General features: G+C 32.4%; 1 protein-coding gene and 3 non-coding genes across 4 annotated transcripts; all 4 read right to left on the reverse strand.

The window, feature by feature from the left end:
* Positions 1-4,696: 4,696 nt before the first annotated feature.
* LOC112093964 lies at positions 4,697-4,783 on the reverse strand. Its single transcript, XR_002903287.1, has one exon. It is a non-coding gene; the product is annotated as a small nucleolar RNA snoR118 (small nucleolar RNA).
* Positions 4,784-4,982: 199 nt separating this feature from the next.
* LOC21400853 (protein MAIN-LIKE 2) lies at positions 4,983-8,544 on the reverse strand. Its single transcript, XM_024173633.1, has 6 exons — positions 8,396-8,544; positions 7,129-7,223; positions 6,405-7,043; positions 6,087-6,251; positions 5,525-5,995; positions 4,983-5,418 (listed from the first exon to the last, which is right to left on the reverse strand). Exons 2-6 carry the CDS (start codon positions 7,216-7,218, stop codon positions 5,206-5,208), a joined length of 1,578 nt encoding a protein of 525 aa, XP_024029401.1. The 5' UTR covers positions 7,219-7,223; positions 8,396-8,544; the 3' UTR covers positions 4,983-5,205.
* Positions 8,545-15,371: 6,827 nt separating this feature from the next.
* LOC112093967 lies at positions 15,372-15,461 on the reverse strand. The gene has a single exon (XR_002903290.1). It is a non-coding gene; the product is annotated as a small nucleolar RNA snoR118 (small nucleolar RNA).
* Positions 15,462-20,534: 5,073 nt separating this feature from the next.
* On the reverse strand, positions 20,535-20,621 carry LOC112093968. The gene has a single exon (XR_002903291.1). It is a non-coding gene; the product is annotated as a small nucleolar RNA snoR118 (small nucleolar RNA).
* Between the last annotated feature and the right edge of the window lie 333 nt (positions 20,622-20,954).

The raw sequence follows: 20,954 nt of genomic DNA on the forward strand, positions 1-20,954 counted from the left end.
TTCAACGTACCAAGAACAAGCCAATTAAACACTTTTCGCTTTAACACAAACATTGGGCCTTCATACATTTCTATTTTTGCATGAATTAAAGGGGGAAAAAAATTAAAACAAATATTGCATCAAAACATTAAAATTTCAATCAAATGTTCCTTCAAATCCATCATTTTCTTTCAATTTATTACAAGTTGAGAAACAACATAGGAAGTATACAGATTACAAAAATAGTGTAATAAACAAGTTTGCCTCTAAAAATTATGCCCATGAATCCTCTTTCTGCTTTGAAGAAAACATTTCGGGTGTGTTTAAAACTCGTCCTAAAATGATTTTATTTTGTGTATGAAAATGAAAATAAAAACGTTTTTAATTTCAGGCATAAATCATTTTTGAAAATGCATTTAATAATTTTATTGAGAGATTGTTTTTAATATAAGAAAAAAATGAAACCGTTTAGTTTTACATTTTTAAAAATATGTAATAGTATTTTAAATAATATATTAAATAATTAATAAACTCTCCAATCAATACACTAATAAATAATATAATATATACATATATGCTATATGTATATATTTTATACTTACTATTTATTAGTTAAGAGGAATGTGACCGGGGAAAATGAAAATGGGAAAAGCAAAATGATTACGAATTATTTACAAAATGTCTAAAATTTTGGGTATAAAGAAGAAAACATTTTCTTTTTTGTTTTTGGATGCGGTACCAAAGCAATCTCCAAAGTATTTTTATTTTTTGGTCATTAAAAAACGTGAAAAACGTTTTTAAAATGGGTTCCAAACATTTTCCTAACAAACACAAATTAAAGGGATAAAAAAGTAGTTAACAAACAATGGGTTATGGGCTTATGTTATGACATACTCTAGGCACCAGTTTTTGAGACAGATTCCGGCCTAATGTACATGAATAACTGAGTCAGACGTTGTTGTTGTTATTGTTATCGGTTCTTTTTCTTTCTTTCTTTTTTGAGAAAGAAAAATCACTCATCGGGACCTAATACAACTATTTTTTTTTTTTTTGAATCTACAACGGGGTGAGAAAATCTTTAGAAATAGAAACAATAATTGTCAAGAATACTAAATCAATCAGAGAAGATAAACCGACGAAGCAATCCAAAAACCTCTAGACGCAAATGAAATTTAATGCACAAGTCAAAATACTAGAACATCGTTCATTTTACCGATTTAAATTTTCAATTTTAAATTTTTACAGTTAAAAACTCTAAAAAAATGTCACATTTAACTTTCTTTGTTATAGTTAAAAGCTCTTAGAAATGTCACATCTCAGCTCGAATTGAAAACTCAAATATGCAAAGCAAACATATAACAATCATGATTAAAACACTTCGAGTCCGTTTAGTTTATTGATTCGAGTTTTTAATTCGAGTTGAAATGTGACTTTATGTAAGAGCTTTTTATTGTAGCAAAAAAACTAAATGTGACTGTTTCTGAGAGATTTTTACTGTAGTAAAATTTAATTCTAAACTCGAATCGACAAAATGAACAGGACATTCTCATCACACACTAGGGCCGGTTCGGTTCGCTAATTCGAGTTTTTAATTCGAGTTGAGATGTGATGTTGTGTGAGAGCTTTTTACTGTAGCAAAAAAGTTAGATGTGACTGTTTCTGAGAGCTTTTTACTGTAGCAAAACTCAAATTCTAAACTCGAATGAACGAAATAAACGGGACCTAAAATCATAAATCTGTTCCTATAACCAAGACATCATAATAAAAAAGAAGCAACAAAAGAGCATTTTACAATTATAAACAGTATGAAAAAAAACAAAACAAAAAACAAACAAAGAATTCATCTGTCGCCTCGCCGGCACTGACAGTGATAGTGACGGGAGTTAAGAGTGAATCTGTTGCTGCTTCTTAAAACGGGATGAAATTTAGGCCCTTATTTCTCAATAATAAAAAACTACAAGATAATTCAAGCAAATAATGATAATAATAATAATAACTTTAGGAAAGATTGTCTCTCGCTTTTTCAAGGCCCGTTTAGTTCGTTAATTCGAATTTTTAATTTGAGTTGAGATGTGATTTTATGTGAAAACTTTTTAATGTAGTAAAAAAGTTAGATATAACTATTTCGGAGAGCTTTTTACTATAGCAAAACTCAAATCGGTGAAATGAATGTGACCTTAATTTTTGAATCAAATCAGATTTTTTTTTAAAAAAAACATTCTAGAAATAAAATATTTGTAGTTCTTTTTAGAAGTAAATCATATTTACTCAAATAAAATTATTATTTTCAAATTTTTTATCCGTATTAGTTTTAATTCTTACCTTTATTTTCCCGTAAAGGAGGTTATTTTCTCCTCTTTTTCTCATTTCCTCCTTTATTTAAAACCCTCAACATCAAATAAATTAAAATTAATAAAATGTCATTTTTAAGGATTTAATCACGCCAAGTAAATTAATAATGAACTTGACAGCAACAATTTAGGAATTGTTCTAGTTAATTTTGTCATTTGTCATGCACTCTCACATATTATCCTTGAGCAATGGTTTACAACCAAGTCATATGATTAATGATCCGTTTAATTAAAGGTTGGAACGAAATATTTAAATTTTTATGAGAGAAAACACTCCAACAAAACGGCCATACGTGATTTGATAAGTGATTTGTAAAGGCCACTTCAAACATCCTCTATCCTAAGGAAGATCACTAGCAGTACACCCCCAGAATTTTCATTTAGAGCCTCTTTACATCTTCTACCACCAAGATATGTATACTACACGCATATATATATATATATATATATATATAGAGAGAGAGAGAGAGAGAGAGAGAGAGAGAGAGAGAGAGAAAGAAAGTATACAACGACAGAGGAGCAACAAATGTAAAGCGCAGCACATGGTAACAGCTTCCAACAAAAGTACCAACAAAATATACACCTCTAAATTACAAAACTAGATAACTGACACTTGAAAGAACAGCACGTAAACTAAGCAAAAATGCATTACTTAAAAATACTATAGAACAAATCAATACATACAGATTAATATAAATTGAAGTAGGTCAGCAAATGAAATACATATTAGAACACCAAAACAGAAATATTACTTGAACAAAACTAGCACAAACAAATTAATACGTACATTTAAAGCATAAAAGAAAAAATCTAATCACAATGGCTTCAAATAAAGCTTTATAGGCTGCATTTCCATCAATACGCACAAAATGTCTTCTTTTCTTTTCTTTCTTTTTTTCCTTTTTTTTCACAAAATGGGTACAAATTGCACATTACTCCAAAGGAAAAAAAAAATTGGCACATAAACCCCCCTAAACCTTAAATAATAAGATACTAGGGCCCTCATTCCTTTCGCAGGTTTAAGTGAAAAATTTAAACTGAAATTTAAATTCTTGTGAGAAAACACCGTAACAAAAAAGTTAAATTTTGATTCAAACAGAACAGGGCCTAGAAAAATCCATTTGAAACTTTTCATGAAAACAACAAAAGGAAACACAAACAAAGGCTTACATAGTAGAATGGGTACCATTAGAAAATGAAGAAAAAATAAATAAAAAGCCCTAAGATCTCATAGCTTTAGAAGACTCATCGACGACTTAAAATAACAAAATGGGAGTTCTTCAATAATTGAAAAACCCCAGACACAACAACCGCCATACCACCTCAATAGATATGTAACCATTAAAACCACACCCATATGTATACATATATGTATATGTATAACCAAAAAAAAAAAAAGAAAAAGAAGAAGAAGATATGGTGGCAGTAGAGTGTAAAAGGGTTTGTGAACAAGAACCACTTCGCTAAAACCACTCGCTTTGATTTGGCTTTTTTTCATCACAGGGCAACACATTATATCACCAACAACAAAGAAAAACATGTAACGAAAATGTTCATAAAAAACACAAAAGAACAAAATATAAATACTACCATAGAGATAGAATAATAACAAAAATTGTGTTCTCTTGAGCTTCAACAAAATTATTCGACAAAAGAGTGAGTGCAAACCAACAATCATCAACTATCAGAAAATAACAAGTTAAAACATTATATTTAACATTCGAATGTCATTTGGAAAGCCCTCAGATCTCATTCTCGGATCTCATAGCTATATACGGTCACCAGCAGTACAACCACAGAATTTTCATTATGAGCCTCTTTACATCTTCTACCCCCTAGATATGTATACATATATATATATATATATATAGGGAGAGAGAGAGAGAGAGAAACAGACAGAGAGAGACAGAGAGTGAGTGTGTGGTGAAGATGACGATGATGATGATGAGAAGGAGCAAAAAATGTAAAGCACGGCTCATGATGAAAATCCATCGTAACTGCCTTTAACAAAAGTACATTTTTTTCCATCACAGGGCACAACCTACAAAATATACATCTCTAAATTACAAAACTAGAACAAGTGACTTGAAAGAACCACATGTTAAACTAACGAGAAATGCAGACCAAAATATTACTTGAAATATGCTCCAATTACTTGAAATATGCTCCATAACAAATCAATACCATACAAATTAGTATAATTGTAACAAATCAATACCATACAAATTAGTATAATTGTAGGTGGGTCCAAATTAATAAAATAAACAGATATAGGAACACCAAAACTGAAATATTACATGAGGAAAACTAACACAAACAAATAAATAGTTGCATTTAAGGAGAAAAGCAAAAATCTAATCATATTGGGTTCAGATAAAGCTTTTTAGGCTGCATTTCGAGCAATAAGTACAGTAACAAACTGATCAAAGCCCAGTGCATGTATCATCATCATAAAGTACATGCATAAAAGCAGAACTGTTTATAATGTTCATACATAGAAGAAGATTACGGGCCCGTTTAGTTTGCTAATTCGAGTTTTTAATTCGAGTTGAGATGTGACTTTATGTGAAAGTTTTTTACTGTAGTAAAAAAGTTAAACGTCACTATTTCTGAGAGCTTTTTACTGTAGCAAAATTCAAATTCTAAATAACATCATCAACAAGAACTTTATTAACATAATTATCTACAACAATTTTAAACCAACCGAACCAGGTTCTCAAGTTCTCCTTACAATCATTAACTTAAACCTAGTCAAACCTACAATATCATAATGACACAACCTATGGGAATTTAAAAGCAACAATTCTACAACTTGAGCATATTTGCCACGAGGAACATAAAAAGCGCGTATGACTCCTCGGAACAGCTTTTCCATCTAACCTGTTGTGTCATCCCTACTGTTGGAATCGCTGGACCGTTTGCGTTTTGCAGCACTCTTGCGTCTTCCCTTTCGTGGCTCACCAATGATCTCTGTCAAACAGCTATGCACAGAGTTCTTAATCTCGTTAAGCAACTTCTTATCTCGAGAATCCATCCGATCTATCAACACTGAATCAGCTATGCTTCCAAGTTCTTTTATAGCAGCAACCTGTACGAAGAATGGTCAAACATATGCAAGTATTCTACATAGGAGGGAAAAAAAAAAAAAAAAGAACCAACTATATTATAATTGGGCTCTTTAGAATCTGACTTACCGTCCTCTGAAACTCAGATTCGAGTGATTCAGGTTGCTCTATAAATTTACGGGTAATTTTCTCATACCACTGCATGTACTCACTTTCATCCACATCATCAACACCATCCACAATATGTTGTTTGCGGTCCAACCAATCCTTTACCTCTGCGTGCACTTTTCCTTTGGTCTCTGATTCTGTATCTTTTGTCAAATCCTTTACCTCTGCATGCACTTTTCCTTTGGCCTCTGATTCTGTATCTTTTGTCAAATCTATCCCTTGATCACCAGATCGGACCCTTCTCTCCCATCGCTTGACCTTTTGTGGGATTGGCTGAGGCGAGCCAAACTGCCTTAAGCAACGATCTGGCATGTGTCTTTCTGCCTTGTCAATGCATATCAGCATAGTCCTTGCTAACTTCAAGTTCAAATTGTCTTTTATGTGATCAGGTACCACCGCAAAATCTATATCTTTGTAGGGAAGCCACTGAACCTGTGTTTGTTTAATAAATGACCAAATTTTCATCATAATCATGAGAAACAAGTGACTATCATATACATCAAGAAGCCATGTATTCACTTACTTCACTAGATGTGAGGTTATCTAAGGCCTTGCGATAGGCAACTATATTGGAGGTTGATCTTGGTCCACTTTGTCTTCCTTTCCACCAAAGTGCAAATGGGAAGTCACCACTTGGATCCTCATTGATCTTTGGTCGCCCAATGTTAAGGTGAAAATAACTCCAACACTACATAAAAACAACATATATCATCATCTTAACGCCTTTAACATCATAGAAAGATCCAATTGTCTTACTACAAACCCCAAACCCAACTCAACAACAAGAATAAAAACAAAGAGAGAGATAAAAATTAAAAAATAAAAAGTCGAGTTTATCTACCTGTAATAGAGTCAAAGAGCCGCTAATGGTGCCTTGAGATTTGATAGAGGCATTACCAAGAGTCCTATAAAGGAACGACAGTGCTGCTGCTCCCCATGCAAATTTTCCCGCTTCCTCAAAATTTTCAAAGAAAGAGAGATACATGATAGAGACTTTGTTCCCAGTTGTTGTGGAAAATATAGTGCTGCCAACGAGATACAGGATATAAGCGCGCGTATAGAGCTCAATTGTTTCAGTTGATGCATCCTCAGGACACTTGGAAAAGCACTTTTTCAACCAAGTAAGCTTCAACATTCCGCCATTCAGGTCCTCCGGGGCTTTCCCAAGTAGCTTCTCACAAACAGCGCTAGGTGAGTTTGATTGTGGACCTACCACAGGGTTTCCTTCAATTGCCAGACCAAGTATCAGCCCAACATCTTCAAGGGTTATGGTCATTTCTCCAACAGGCAAGTGAAACGTATTGGTTTCTCTCCTCCACCTGTCAGTTAGAGCTGAGATGAGCGAGTTATCGAGCGAAAACGAGGGGATCAATCTAAGGTACCCAAATCCCGCCTTCTCAACCAACTCAATTTGTTTTAGGGTGAGCTTCCACTGTACCAGCATCGAAGTGTGTTCATGACATCTAAGCACACCTCGCTCCTGCACGTGTAAAAATTAATTTTTAGCCATAAAACGTAGTACCCAATTAACACAAGAAGTTAATAAATACAGGGAAAATAACTACCTGCCCATCCCAAACAGCTGAGGAGACATGGTTCTCTTGATCATATAGCACAGACTTATCAATTGGTCCAGGATCTGCAACTGTTGCCATTTGAGCTGCAAACAAGAATAATAATTAAAAAAAATAGAAACAATGAAATATTAAATCAAAACTAGACCCATGATGGGTGCTTCATCGTATGTTAAGTTAATCGTAATAGCACTAGTTGAGAGTAAATAAACAAAATCCTAGATAAGTTAAACAGTCAATCAATGACTAAGCTTAAATATGACTAGATCAAGGAATGGGACATTAAGATCAAAAAAATATTCCACTCACCAACATACTCATAAGTCATACCATACATGTAACACAGACACGGGAAAAAAAAAAATCTAATCAACAAAAACGGATGGTTAAGCCAAAAGCTGAAGTCATTGACTTTTTAATATTTCTTCCATTCCAAACTGCTTTAAATCAGAGGTTGATAAAACTTTCTAAGGACTTAATAATAGTTTAGGATTTTGTCTGAATGTTCAAGTCTTGTAAAAGAGAAAATTTCAAAGGGCTTATAATTTTTTGATTTCCTTTTTTGTATTACAAGGATTCTCCTCTTTTATAACAAGATTTCAATTTCCCCCCCTTTCTCTTTTAAAAATCTAGGCTTTTATTATTCAGAGAGAATTTATTCAAAAAAATTTGGTGAAACAACTCAGCTTTCCTAATCCTTTCACCAATAACAAGGAGAAAGCCCAAGCCTCTAAATAGATTACGAATTAAACAGTTTTCAGTCCGAAACAGGAATAATCCGAGCAAAAAACAGGTCAAAACGTTAGCTTTATCACAAAGAACGAAAATTTCCGTGTTTAAGTTTTTATTTTTTTTATAGTAGAACAAAGTATCTATTAACCAATAGATACAATCAATGGTGGAAGATATCCAACCATTAAAGACACGAACTTTACTAGATTCTTAGACGAGAGCAGCGAAATCGAAAAACAAGATTTTCTTTAGGTTGTGCTGCTGTAAACGGAATGGGAACCCTAGCAGTACAAAGGATAGAGAGCGAAAGAGCGAGAGGACGATGAGTTTGTCCCCATCGTAGTTGTTCTCAATTTCCATTTCCGTGTTCATAATTTTTCACTTATATTTATTCTCAGATTTTCTCAGTAACCAAACAGAAAACGCAGGAGCATCAACGAAACAGGAAGAGAAAAAATAAAACCCTAGAAACCCAAAATCAGAGAAGTAGAAGGCTTAATAAAATAATATGAGAGCAAGACTTAACCGAGAAATTTCTGAGCGGAAACGACAACAACGGGAAGAGAATCAGAAATCGACGACCTTCGCCTGGAACGAGATCAGAAACCCTCCACAACGACGACGACGACGATGTCGTCTCATCGGATGGACCCAGATTTAAGGTCGTAGAAGGCTCTGAAGATAATGTCTAGCCAAAACGCAAAAAAGGAGGAAAAATTAAAATAAATTTAAAAAACGACGTCGTTTTCTTGGTAGCTGTCAGCGATTGTTCTCACGCTGACAACGAATACGACAACGACAAAAAAACTCGTGATTGGGTTGAAATTACCGTCCATACTCATTTGGCCTTTTGCTATTTTTTTTTAAATAATAAATTAAGGTGCTTTAAAAGTAATACATATTGCTTTCACTATTTATGTCATTGCCTTAAAACAAAATTTTTACTAATCTCTCTTTTCTCTAAAATCCTTTCAAATTATGCAAAAACATAAAAAGTTTAACTAAAAAAATATTAGATTTATGGTGGCTTCTAATATGTTGAAATTATACGTGATTATGCTCAAATTTGGTGTTTTTTGTTTTGTAAAATATTAAATTCGTGTGTGTATTAATGATAATTGGACTACAATTTAAGTCATGGTGTTTGTTTGGACTAAATAACATTATTTTGACAATATCTTCAGAATAATGCAAACACGAAACAGTTACCTTTTTTTGGCAGCTACAAATACAATTTAATTGGTGATTACTAATTCTATTGAAAACTATTCACTAAATTTGGTCATTTCTCCGTTGGGAGGACAAGAAATTTAAACGTTACCCAATATCAACCACCAAGAACTACTTGGCTCAACCCTTTTTGTTTGTCGTTTTTCTTTGAGAAAAATAAAGAAATAAGTCAAAACTTGAGATGAATTAAAATTAATAGGTCAATAGTTTACATAAGTTAATAAATAGGCCAAATTACTATTTACGTCCATAATTTGTCTGGTTATGAACCATAACTTGACAAGTTATTGTCCATAATTCACGATTTTTGTTCATAACTTGTTTGGCTATGAACCATAATTTGACAAGTTTGTCCATAGCTTATCTGGTTATGAACTATAACTTGACAAATTATAGCTTATTAATTTCTATAACTAAAAATTGGCCTATATATTTATTTAAGTTTTTCATATTGACCTATTTTCTACTATTTTCGTTTTTCTTTTGATAAATAGTGTCGTTTGTTGTTTTTTCCTTTCCCTTTTGAGCCTGCCCAACCAAATTAGGGCCTATTATACCGACACCTAATGTGTTCTGTTAAAATTATACAGACACCCCTTTGATCAAAATTAATGATGTCAATATCTCTCGACTTTTTATAAATTATAAGGACACCCCCTCTATTAGTTGACCATCAATCTTGACCGTTAAATTTTTTAAAAATGTCAAAAATGCTCTTCTATTTACCAAAAAAATGTTTCTAAGTTGTACATAATATTAGAAAAGACGTTTATACTCTTATCTAGTATAAAAAATGAGTTTAGTTAATTTTTACACATTTATAGCTATAATTTTCATTCTAATAAAAACAATTATTATTTTTTTGTTTTTGTAAAAATTCTTTGTTTTAGTAATGTTCTCCCTCTACTAAACTAGTGTATTAAATTAAAAACCATTTAATATTTGGACCAACTATAGTATAATGAAAGTTAATTTAATTGAAAGAATAAATTAAATTGGACAATTTTATCCTAATAATGAAACAAAATGGTTTAAATTAAATTTAAAACATTAATGACAAAAAATATAATAAAAAAATTAAATGCATTCGCTTTTTTTAACATATTTTTACGTTAACTCTTTTAAAAAATATTACAACACGTCCTGAAACAATTTTTTATTAAAAAATCAAATAAAAAAGAAAGAAAGCAAATTTAACACAGAGATAGTTTCGACATTTCCCACTAAAATTTAGCAGAGTTTCAATTAAGAGGTGTTGTTGTTATTAAATTTAATATAAAAAGTGTCACTATAACTTTAATAAAACACAAAGAGACTGTTATAAGCCCAAAAAAACGTTTGATCACATGCATATCACGTGGATTCCAACTAGTCAATCCTTAGTCCTCACGATTTGGGTAAAACCGTAACTTGAATCATCACGATGATGTAAACTGAGATTGATGGAGATCGAAGGCCAAGAAGATTTAGTTCTTTTAAAAGTGATTTTTTGGAATTTGAAAAAACTGAAAATATTTTTCTCATTACTAGGTACAAGTGATGAGATGATTTGTAAGTCTTTTGCTTCTAGTGGGACAGACAAATTCAATCTCTGTTTGTATTAGTTTTTTTACTTTTTTACCCTTGAAGAATAAAAGCGCATCTTAACTCAATTGTTATGTTAACCCATGCATTCTTTCTAGTTTACAGGTGAATCATAGAATGTTGTTTTGAAGACAAGGAAATTTATGTCCCTTGGGAGGCTTGATTTGGGACCCTCTTAATGTGTTTAATACTGCATACTTAGAATAGATGTCATTGCGTGAGAAGGATTGAGAAGATTCTCTGAAAAAGTTCCCTAACATTTAGGAGAGAGATTCGTGTCATAATTCGATTCATGGTTCGTGACTCGCTACAGTATTTTTTTTCATAAAAAATACACGTAAAATGAAAATAATTTTAAATCTATGAACCAAACGTTCCTTAAATGTAAGAGAATCCAATTCAATATCCCCATTAGTTCCATCGAATTTTTCATACAAGTATCTCCTTACGTTATTGGTGATGTTGAAAATGTGAATAATGCAGTGAATAAACTATACTAAAAAAGTGAAAAGAAAGAAAAAAAAAAAAATAGATACAAACACATATGGCCTACTTTTGAAATTCCCAATCACAAATTCAAAAAATACAAATACAAATGACCAAAGGATTACAGATATGTCGTATAAAGATGAATCCGTATAGGATATTTTATATCCGCTATGATATCCTAGTGTAGTTTGAAGAAACAAAGGTTACTTGGAAAACAATAAATAAATAATAAATAAAAATCTAAGAATATATGGAAAATGCCTGTTATTAACCCTACGCAACCCCAAATTGGAGATGATATATACATAAATATATACACATATTATTTTGGGAGAAAGGAAGAGATGACTTGCGTTGTAGAAAGAACATTTCTTGCCCTTAAAAATTAGAGATGGCAATTCGTGTCACGTGTCGTATTTATATTTTGATCATTTTTTTTTAAATTTATAATCAATCCGAACACGAACTGTGACACGAAAATTTTTAAAAATCGCGATAGGAACACGACACGACTACTTTACAGGTTGACGTGACACGACACAAAAATGACCCGTGAACTAGAAATTGACACGAAAATTGTATATTTTTATTTAGTTTTTTACATATTAAAAATAACTTAAAATTCACAACACACTAAAATACAATAACATCCATTAAAATTAAGCACATAATAATATAAAATTTTGAGTATAACTTTCATAATATCACAAGTTCATAATAAAAATAAAAATATGTAATGAAAAATATATGTATTTCTTAATTTTTTACGAATTTCGTGTCGTGTTCGGATTAGACGGGCCCAATCTGAAACTGCCCATATTTTTCGTGTCAATTAATCGAATCAATTCTGACCCGAACCTCTTTTTTCTCAACCATAACCCGTGAAATTCGCGTCGTTTTCAAATCATATTGTCGTATTGTGATCCATATTGCCGACCCTACCTCATATCATAAAGCCAATAAAAATGAAGAATTTCATGGATATTGAAGCTGCATTGAAAGCCAATCACAGCCTAAAGGTCAACAAAAACCACCACAACCACTGATTTTCACCACCACCAGCAACAAGCACAGCAACAGCAGAAGCAGCAGCAGCAATAAATAAATAAATAAATAAACAATAATAATGATAATAAGAAAAATAAGAAGAAGAACAACAACAACAGCAGCAAGAATGGCCGAGTTGAAGATGGTGATGGAGAGAGTGGGAGTGGATGAAGAGACGGAGGCTTAAAAATGAAGCAAAAAGCCCTGCTCAATTCTATGATTTCCCATCATTGGGCAAAGGGTAAAATACCATTTTTATTTATCAATATTTTCAGGCAGAAATTAATTGACAAACCTTGCATTTGTTTTGTAGTACAATTATGCAAACAAGAAAAGGCAAATACTAACACAGAAAAAAATTAATAAAATTGCATAATCTTCATCTTCATCTAAATTAAATTATCAGAAGAGTAAATGCAAACCAACAATCATCAACTACTCAGAAAGCAAGCTAAAGTATATCTAATTTGAATGTAATTTAGAAAGCCCGCAGATTTCATAGCAAAATCTGGCCACTAGCAGCGCAACCACGGAATCCTCATTAAGAGAGCCTCTTCAAATCTCCTACCACGAAGAGAGAGAGAGAGGGATGATGATGACAATAAAGATGAAGATAACGAAGGAGCAAAAAATGTAAAGCACGGCTCATAATTAAAATCCACGGCAACTGCTTTCGATTCGAATCACAACTCAAAACTTTTTGCTAGTATTTTCTCTCCCGTAAATTCACTTTTCAACTCAATTTCTCAATTAGAACCCGCAAAAAGAACAGGCTCTAAATCATTTCATCACAGAGCAAAACCAACAAAATAAACCTCTCTAAATTACAGAACTAGAGTAAGTGACACTTGAAAAAACATGTGAAACTAAGCAAAAAATGTATTGCTTGAAAATACTACAAAACAAATCAATACATATTAATCTAAATTGTAGTTCGTCCAGATTAAGCAAATGAAATACATAATAGGAGCACCAAAACTCAGAAATTACTTGAAGAAAACTAACACAAACAAAACAATAAACAAAACAATAGATACATTTAAATTTAAAGCAGAAAAGCAAAATATAATCATGGTATAATGGGTAGAAAATGAAGAAAAAAGAGATGAAAAGCCCTCAGATCTCATAGCTTTGGACATTAAAAAGCAAAATGGGAGTTCTTCAAAAAGCCCCCCAAACACAACCACCGCCGTACCACCTCAATGGATATGTGTGTGTATATATATATATGTATGCATGACTGTATGAAGAAGAAGAAGAAGAAGAAGAAGAAGAAGAAATGGTGGCAGTAGAGTATCAAAGGGCTTATGAAGAACAAGAACAACTTTGCTAAAACCACTCGTTTCGGTTTGGTTTTTTTCCATCACAGGGCAACAACACATTATATCACCAAGCAAAAAAGAAAAACACGTTAAGAAAATGTTCACAAAAAACACAAAAGAACAAAATATAAATATTATCACATAATAATAACAAAAATTGCATTCTCTTGAGCTTCAACAAAATTACTCGAATCAAAAGAGTGAGCGCAAACCAACTATCATCATCTATCAGAAAATAACAAGTTATAACAGTATATATAACATTCAAGTGTCATTTGGAAAGCCCTCAGATCTCATAGCTATATATCGTCAACAGCAGTACAACTAAAGAATTTTTCATTAATAACCTCTTTACATTTTCTACCACCTAATGATAGATAGATAGATAGTGAGTGAGAGAGAGAGAGAGAGAGAGAGAGAGAGAGAAAATAAATAAAGAAAGAAAGAAAGAAAGACAGTAAAGATGACGACGATGGAGCAAAAAATGTAAAGTAAGGCTCATGATGAAAAACCATGGTAACTGCTTCCAACAAAGTATTTGTTCCATCACAGGGCAAAAGCAGCAAACTATAATGTTACACCTGAAAGAATTAACTACATGTGAAACTCAGCAGAAATTGGAACCAAAATACAAGTAGAAAAAACTATAAAACAAAAATACAAAATATAATTTAAGAAGCTCGAGAAAGATTAAATGAAATACACTGTTCATAAATAGGAGAAAATTGCAGATGCACTACAAGGCAATGAGATTCACTAACTTAAAAACCTAAAATGAACGAATAAATATTTACACATAACAGAGAAAATAACAACAACAACAACAACAACAACAACAATAATAATAATAATAATAATAAATTAGTTTAAATGATCCAGCTTCAACAAAATTTCAGGTTGATTTTTGTCCATTTTAGATTTTAGATAACCAATTTTAGGTGGTGTCTCAAACATTTTAGATCATTTTTGTTTGAAAATTGCCATCTCAGGAGAGAAAAAAAGAGAGGAAAAATGCAACTTTTTAAGCATTTTAGGCCAAAAAAATTTTTTTTATAAGAAAAACTTTATTGATATAATCAATAACATGGTACATTAGCTAAACAATCGATGAGGCAACGTGAAATACAATATGCATAAAAACAGATCTGTAGACTATACTTCAATGGTATTGGTATGGTCTAAAAATGAAAATAGAATTACATATTCTTTAGTTTAAACTACATTATACTAGACAAAAGAATGAAACGCCAGTTCAGAAGAATCAACTCAATAGTAATCACAAGAAAATTAGCAAATTTAAAGAAAAAGGAAACTGGGGATTACATTTAGTACCCAAAAAAAAAAAAATATGACAGATAAAAGTCATTTAGAAAGCCCTCAGATCTCATAGCTAAATACAGTCACTAGTAGTACAACCACAGATTTTTCATTAAGAGCCTCTTTACATCTTCTACGACCTAGAGAGAGAGAGAGAGAGAGAGGAAGATGGTGATGATGATGAAGATGATGAGGAAAGAGCAAAAAATGTTAAGCACGGCTCATGATGAAAAAGCATGGAAACTGCTTCCAACAAAAGTATATTTGTTCCATCACAGGGCAAAACCAACAAAACACACCACTCTAAATTACAAAACTAGAATAAGTAACACTCGAAAGAACCACTTGTTAAACAAACTAGAAATGCAGACCGAAATATTACTTGAAAAGTAATCTAGAACAAATCAATACATACAGATCACCAAAACTCGAAGAATACTTGGAAAAAAAAAAAGAACACAAACAAATCAATACATAACACTTAAAGCTGAAAAGCGAAATCTAATCATATTGGGTCCAGACAAAGCTTTCTAGGCTGCATTTCCATCAATAGGCGCAATGACGAACTGCTCAGAGCCCAGTGCATGTATCATCATCATATGTCAAAAATAAAATAATGGATTTAGAGAAAAAAAAATAAAATAATGGCTAAAAATTGCACTTTATTCCCCATAAAAAAAAAAATGGCACATAAACCCCACTTAACCCCAAATAATGAGATACTAGAAAAAACCCATTTGAAAATTTTCAAGGAAAGAACCAAAGGAAACACAAACAAAGGCATACATGGTAAAAACTAAAATGGGTACCATTGAAAAATATATAGAAAAAAAGAGATGAAAAGCCCTCAGATCTCATAGCTTTGGAAGACTCGTCAAGGGCTTAAAATAGCAAAATGGGAGTTCTTCAAATAGACCCCCAAACACAACCACCACCGTACCACCACGAGGAATGTGTGTGTGTGTTTGTGTATATATGAGTGTGGTTTTAATGGTTTTAACCAATAAAAACGTAACTATTAAAAACTCGTCTATGTATATATATGTATGAATATATGTGGAAAAGAAGAAGCAGAAGAGATAGTGGCAGTAGAGTATAAAAAGGCTTGTGAAGAACAAGAACCACTTCGCTAAACCGCTCATTTCGATTTGGTTTTTTTCCATCACTGGGCAAAATCAGCCTATATCATCAAACAACAAAGAAGAACGTGTTCAGAAAATGTTCAAAAAGACAAAATCAGAGAAATACCATGCTGTGACACAAAAGGGGCTTCTGAGATTCTGAAAGCGAAAATAAAAGGAATAGTTGCACTTTGATTTTGCAAAATTACTCGCTACTTTATTAAAACAATATTTGAAATGACCAAAATATCGTCTTTGTAAGGACTGGAAATTCGTGTGGGGATCATACGGGCCTAGTTTAGATTTGATTTGGGAAAGGCCTGTTAGAAGGTCACAAATGCAACACACAAAATCCAAACTGAAACCTAAAAGAAAATAAACGGAATTTGTAGTATGAGCATCATTATTTTTTATTTGAAGAATATAGTAGGTTTCATACATTTAAGGTAGTAAGTAGTAAATTATTTTGATTAGTTAGGAAATAGCGGATTTAAAATTAAAATATATATATATTTTCCCATTTTATCCTTATTTTAAAAAAATTCTTTATTCTTATTTGCTTTCCCTATCTGCTATGCTCGCACCGCCGGATGTGGGGAAATAGCGGATATAAGATTTCTTTATTCGCTATGCTCGCACCACCGGATGTGGGGAGCTCCTCGCAACAACAGCATCATCGTGAGGCCGCGCCAAAATAATCTTTTCTCTCTCTTTTAAATCTTTATTCTTATTTGCTTTCTCTATCTGCTATGCTCGCACCGCCGGATGTGAGGAAATAGCAAATATAAGATTTCTTTATTCGCTATGCTCGCACCACCGGATGTGGGGAGCTCCTCGCAACAACAGCATCATCGTGAGGCCGCGCCAAAATAATCTCTCTCTCTCTCTCTCAAAACACTATGGCAAGACTACTTGAACAAGAGGATCTGAACCTTAAGTATATGAAAGAGGGTATTCTATTTTCCTCTCTCTCTCTCTCACAAAACACTATGCCAAGACTACTTGAACAAGAGGATCTGAACCTTAAGTATATGAAAGAGGGTATTCTATTTTCCTCTCTCTCTCTCTCACAAAACACTATGCCAAGACTACTTGAACAAGAGGATCTGAACCTTAAGTATATGAAAGAGGGTATTCTATTTTCCTCTCTCTCTCTCTCTCTCACAAAACACTATGCCAAGACTACTTGAACAAGAGGATCTGAACCTTAAGTATATGAAAGAGGGTATTCTTTTTTCCTCTCTCTCTCTCTCCCTTCTCCCAAAAGAAATAATCACACATGACTCTATGATTGAACAAGAGGATCTGAACCTTAAGTATATGAAAGAGGGTATTATTGATATTTATGCTATTTTCCTCATTCTCCCAAAAGAAATAATCACACATGACTCTATGACTAGCATGGGGAAGTGGCTACGCCATTTTTGTACTTTGTCTTTTGTCACTTTATTCTCAAAAAGAAGAGAAAAAAATTGGAAACAAAGACAGCTTCTGAACCTTAAGTATATGAAAGAGGGTATTCTATTTTCCTCATTCTCCCAAAAGAAATAATCACACATGACTATGACTAGCATGGGGAAGTGGCTACGCCATTTTTGTACTTTGTCTTTTGTCACTTTATTCTCAAAAAGAAGAGAAAAAAATTAGAAACAAAGACAGCTTTAGTTGCTATGAAAATCACTTGTTCTAAGCTAGATAAAACTAATGAAAAGTTGATTTGGCTGAATTCTCATTTGTCTTCACGGGAATGATTGCTTAGTGAGGCTCTTTTTAGTAACAAATAAACTCCTTTCAACAGTTAAGAAGATATTTACATATGAAACTAACATAGTTAACAATAACAAGGAAAAAAAAACTCATTACTAACTCTATAGTATCTATTTGAAAATGCCTAGAAATCCTAACATGTACCTTCAATGTGGGCTGAATTCCTATTACATGAATTTCTTGTGCTTGGCCATGCCCCATGTATAAACTCCCAAATCTCTTATACTATTGAGACTCAATTCTTGTTACCTGTATTGGTTGGCAAGGACTGTCAACTCCATCATGCTTACAAAACCAATAAAAGACAAATTAGCAAAGGAACCAGAAAAGAGCTATAAGAATTGAGGCTCAAGGCACTACTCAATTCTATGATTCTCCATCATTTGGCAAATGTAAAATTTCAAATTTTTCCCATCAATTTAGGCAGAAACTAATTAACAAAGCTTGCATTTATTTTGTAGTTTGAATTACAAGAAACGGGTTACATCCATGATACATTTGCTTAACAATCAATGAGGCAACATGAAATACAATAAAGCACTACTATTATATTAATGATGTTGTGATGACAATAGAATTGCATAATCTTTAACTCACACTCAACAAAAGAGTGAAATGCAAATTTAAAACCATGAATCAAAAAATTAGAGTTTAAAAGAAAAAGGATATCGGGGATCAAATTTAATACCAAAGCAACACATCTAAAAGTTAAAACAAAACATTTGACTGATGAAAGTCATTTAGATAGCCCTCAGATCTCATAGCTAAATCTGGTCACTAGCAGTAAAACCACAGAACTTTCATTTAGAGCCTCCTTACATCTTCTACCACCAAGATATGTATACCACACACACACACACAGTACATGACGACGACAGCGGAGGAGCAAAAAAAGTAAAGCATAGCTCATTATGAAAATACATGGTAACTACTTCCAACAAAAGTACCAACAAAACCTCGCTTAGTTTGCTGATTTGAGTTTTTAATTCAAATTGAGATGTACTTTTATGTGAGCTTTTAACTGTAGTAAAAAAGTTAGATGTGACTGTTTCTGAGAGCTTTTTACTGCAATAAAAATCGAATTTTAAGCTCGAATTGGTAAAACAAACAACGGGGCCAAAATATACACCTCTAAATTACAAAACTAGATAACTGACACTTGAAAGAACAGCACGTAAACCAAGCAAAAATGCATTACTTAAAAATACTATAGAACAAATCAATACATACAGATTAATATAAATTGAAGTAGGTCCGGATTAAGCAAATGAAATACATATTAGAACATCAAAACAGAAATATTACTTGAACAAAACTAGCACAAACAAATTAATACGTACATTTAAAGCATAAAAGCAAAAATCTAATCACAATGGCTTCAAATAAAGCTTTCTAGGCTGCATTTCCATCAATACGCACCAAAATGTCTTCTTTTCTTTTCTAACTTTTTTCCTTTTTGTGCACAAAATGGATACAAATTGCACATTACTCCAAACAAAAAAAAAAATTTGGCACCCAAACCCCCTTAAACCCTAAATAATAAGATACTAGGGCCCTCCTTAAGGTTTAAGTGGAAAACTTAAACTGAAATTCAAATACTTGTGAAAAAACGCCGTAGCAAAAAAATTAAATTTTAATTCAAACAAAACAAGACCTAGAAACACCCATTTGAAACTTTTCATGAAAACAGCAAAAGGAAACACAAACAAAGGCTTACATGGTAGAATGGGTACCATTAGAAAATGAAGAAAAAAGAAATAAAAAGCCCTCAGATCTCATAGCTTTAAAAGACTCATCGACGGCTTAAAATAGCAAAATGGAAGTTCTTCAAAAATTAAAAAACCCCAGACACAACGACCGCCGTACCACCTCAATAGATGTGTAACCATGTATATGTGAATGGGAAAAAAAAAAAAAAAGAAGAAGAGATGGTGGCAGTAGAGTGTAAAAGGGTTTGTGAACAAGAACCACTTCGCTAAAACCACTCGCTTTGATTTGCCTTTTTTTCATCACAGGGCAACAACACATTATATCACCAACAACAAAGAAAAACATCTAAAGAAAACGTTCATAAAAAACACAAAAGAACAAAATATAAATACTACCGTAGAGATAGAATATTAACAAAAATTGTGTTCTCTTGAGCTTCAACAAAATTATTCGACAAAAAGAGTGAGTGCAAACCAACAATCATCAACTATCAGAAAATAACAAGTTATAACATTATATTTAACATTCGAATGTCATTTGGAAAGCCCTCAGATCTCATAGTTATATATGGTCACCAGCAGTACAACCACAGACTTTTCATTACGAGCCTCTTCACATCTTCTACCACCTAGATTTGTATACATATATATATATATATATATATATAGAGAGAGAGAGAGAGAGAGAGAGAGACAAATGAAGACGACGATGATGATGAGGAGCAAAAAATGTAAAGCACGGCTCAAGATGAAAATCCATGGTAACTGCTTCCAACAAACGTATATTTTTTTCATCACAGGGCACAACCTACAAAACATACATCTCTAAATTACAAAACTAGAACTAGTGAATTGAAAGAACCACGTGTTAAATTAACCAGAAATGCAGACCAAAATACTAGTTGAAAAATACTCCATAATAAATCTATACCATACAAATTAGTATAATTGTATGTGGGTCCAAATTAATCAAATAAATATATATAGGAACAGCAAAACTGAAATATTACTTGAAGAAAACTAACACAAACAAATAAATACTTACATTTAAGGAGAAAAGCAAAAATCTAATCATATGGAATTCAGATAAAGCTTTTTAGGCTGCATTTCCATCAATAAGCACAGTAACAAACTGATCAGAGCCCAGTTCATGTATCATCATCATAAAGTACATGCATAAAAACAGAACTGTTTATAATGTTTATTTTGAATCTGCTATGATATTCTAGTGTAGTTTTCAGAAACAAAAGGTTATTTGGAGAACAATATATAAATAATAAATAAAAATCTAAGAATATAGGCAAAATGTCTGTTATTAACCCTACGCAACACCAAATTGGAGATGATATACACATTATTTTGCAGGAAAGGAAGAGAAGACTTGCGTTATAGAAAGAAAATTTCTTGCCCTCAGATCATAAAGCCAATAAAAATGAAGAATTTCATGGAGATTGAAGCTTCATTGAAAGCCAATCACAGCCTAAAGGTCAACAGAGACC

The sequence above is a fragment of the Morus notabilis genome, unplaced genomic scaffold, assembly GCF_000414095.1.
Source record: "Morus notabilis unplaced genomic scaffold, ASM41409v2 Scaffold511, whole genome shotgun sequence".
In the NCBI taxonomy this organism is placed as follows: domain Eukaryota; kingdom Viridiplantae; phylum Streptophyta; class Magnoliopsida; order Rosales; family Moraceae; genus Morus; species Morus notabilis.

What these genes read in the sequence shown, in the direction of transcription:
- LOC21400853 (XM_024173633.1), bottom strand. Translation starts at nt 7,218, where the DNA reads ATGGCAACAGTTGCAGATCCTGGACCAATTGATAAGTCTGTGCTATAT. An exon ending in GCTCTTTGACTCTATTACAG is followed by an intron (nt 6,252 to 6,404) that starts GTAGATAAACTC and finishes GTTTTTATGTAG; the next exon opens with TGTTGGAGTTATTTTCACCT. An exon ending in ATAACCTCACATCTAGTGAA is followed by an intron (nt 5,996 to 6,086) that starts GTAAGTGAATAC and finishes AAACAAACACAG; the next exon opens with GTTCAGTGGCTTCCCTACAA.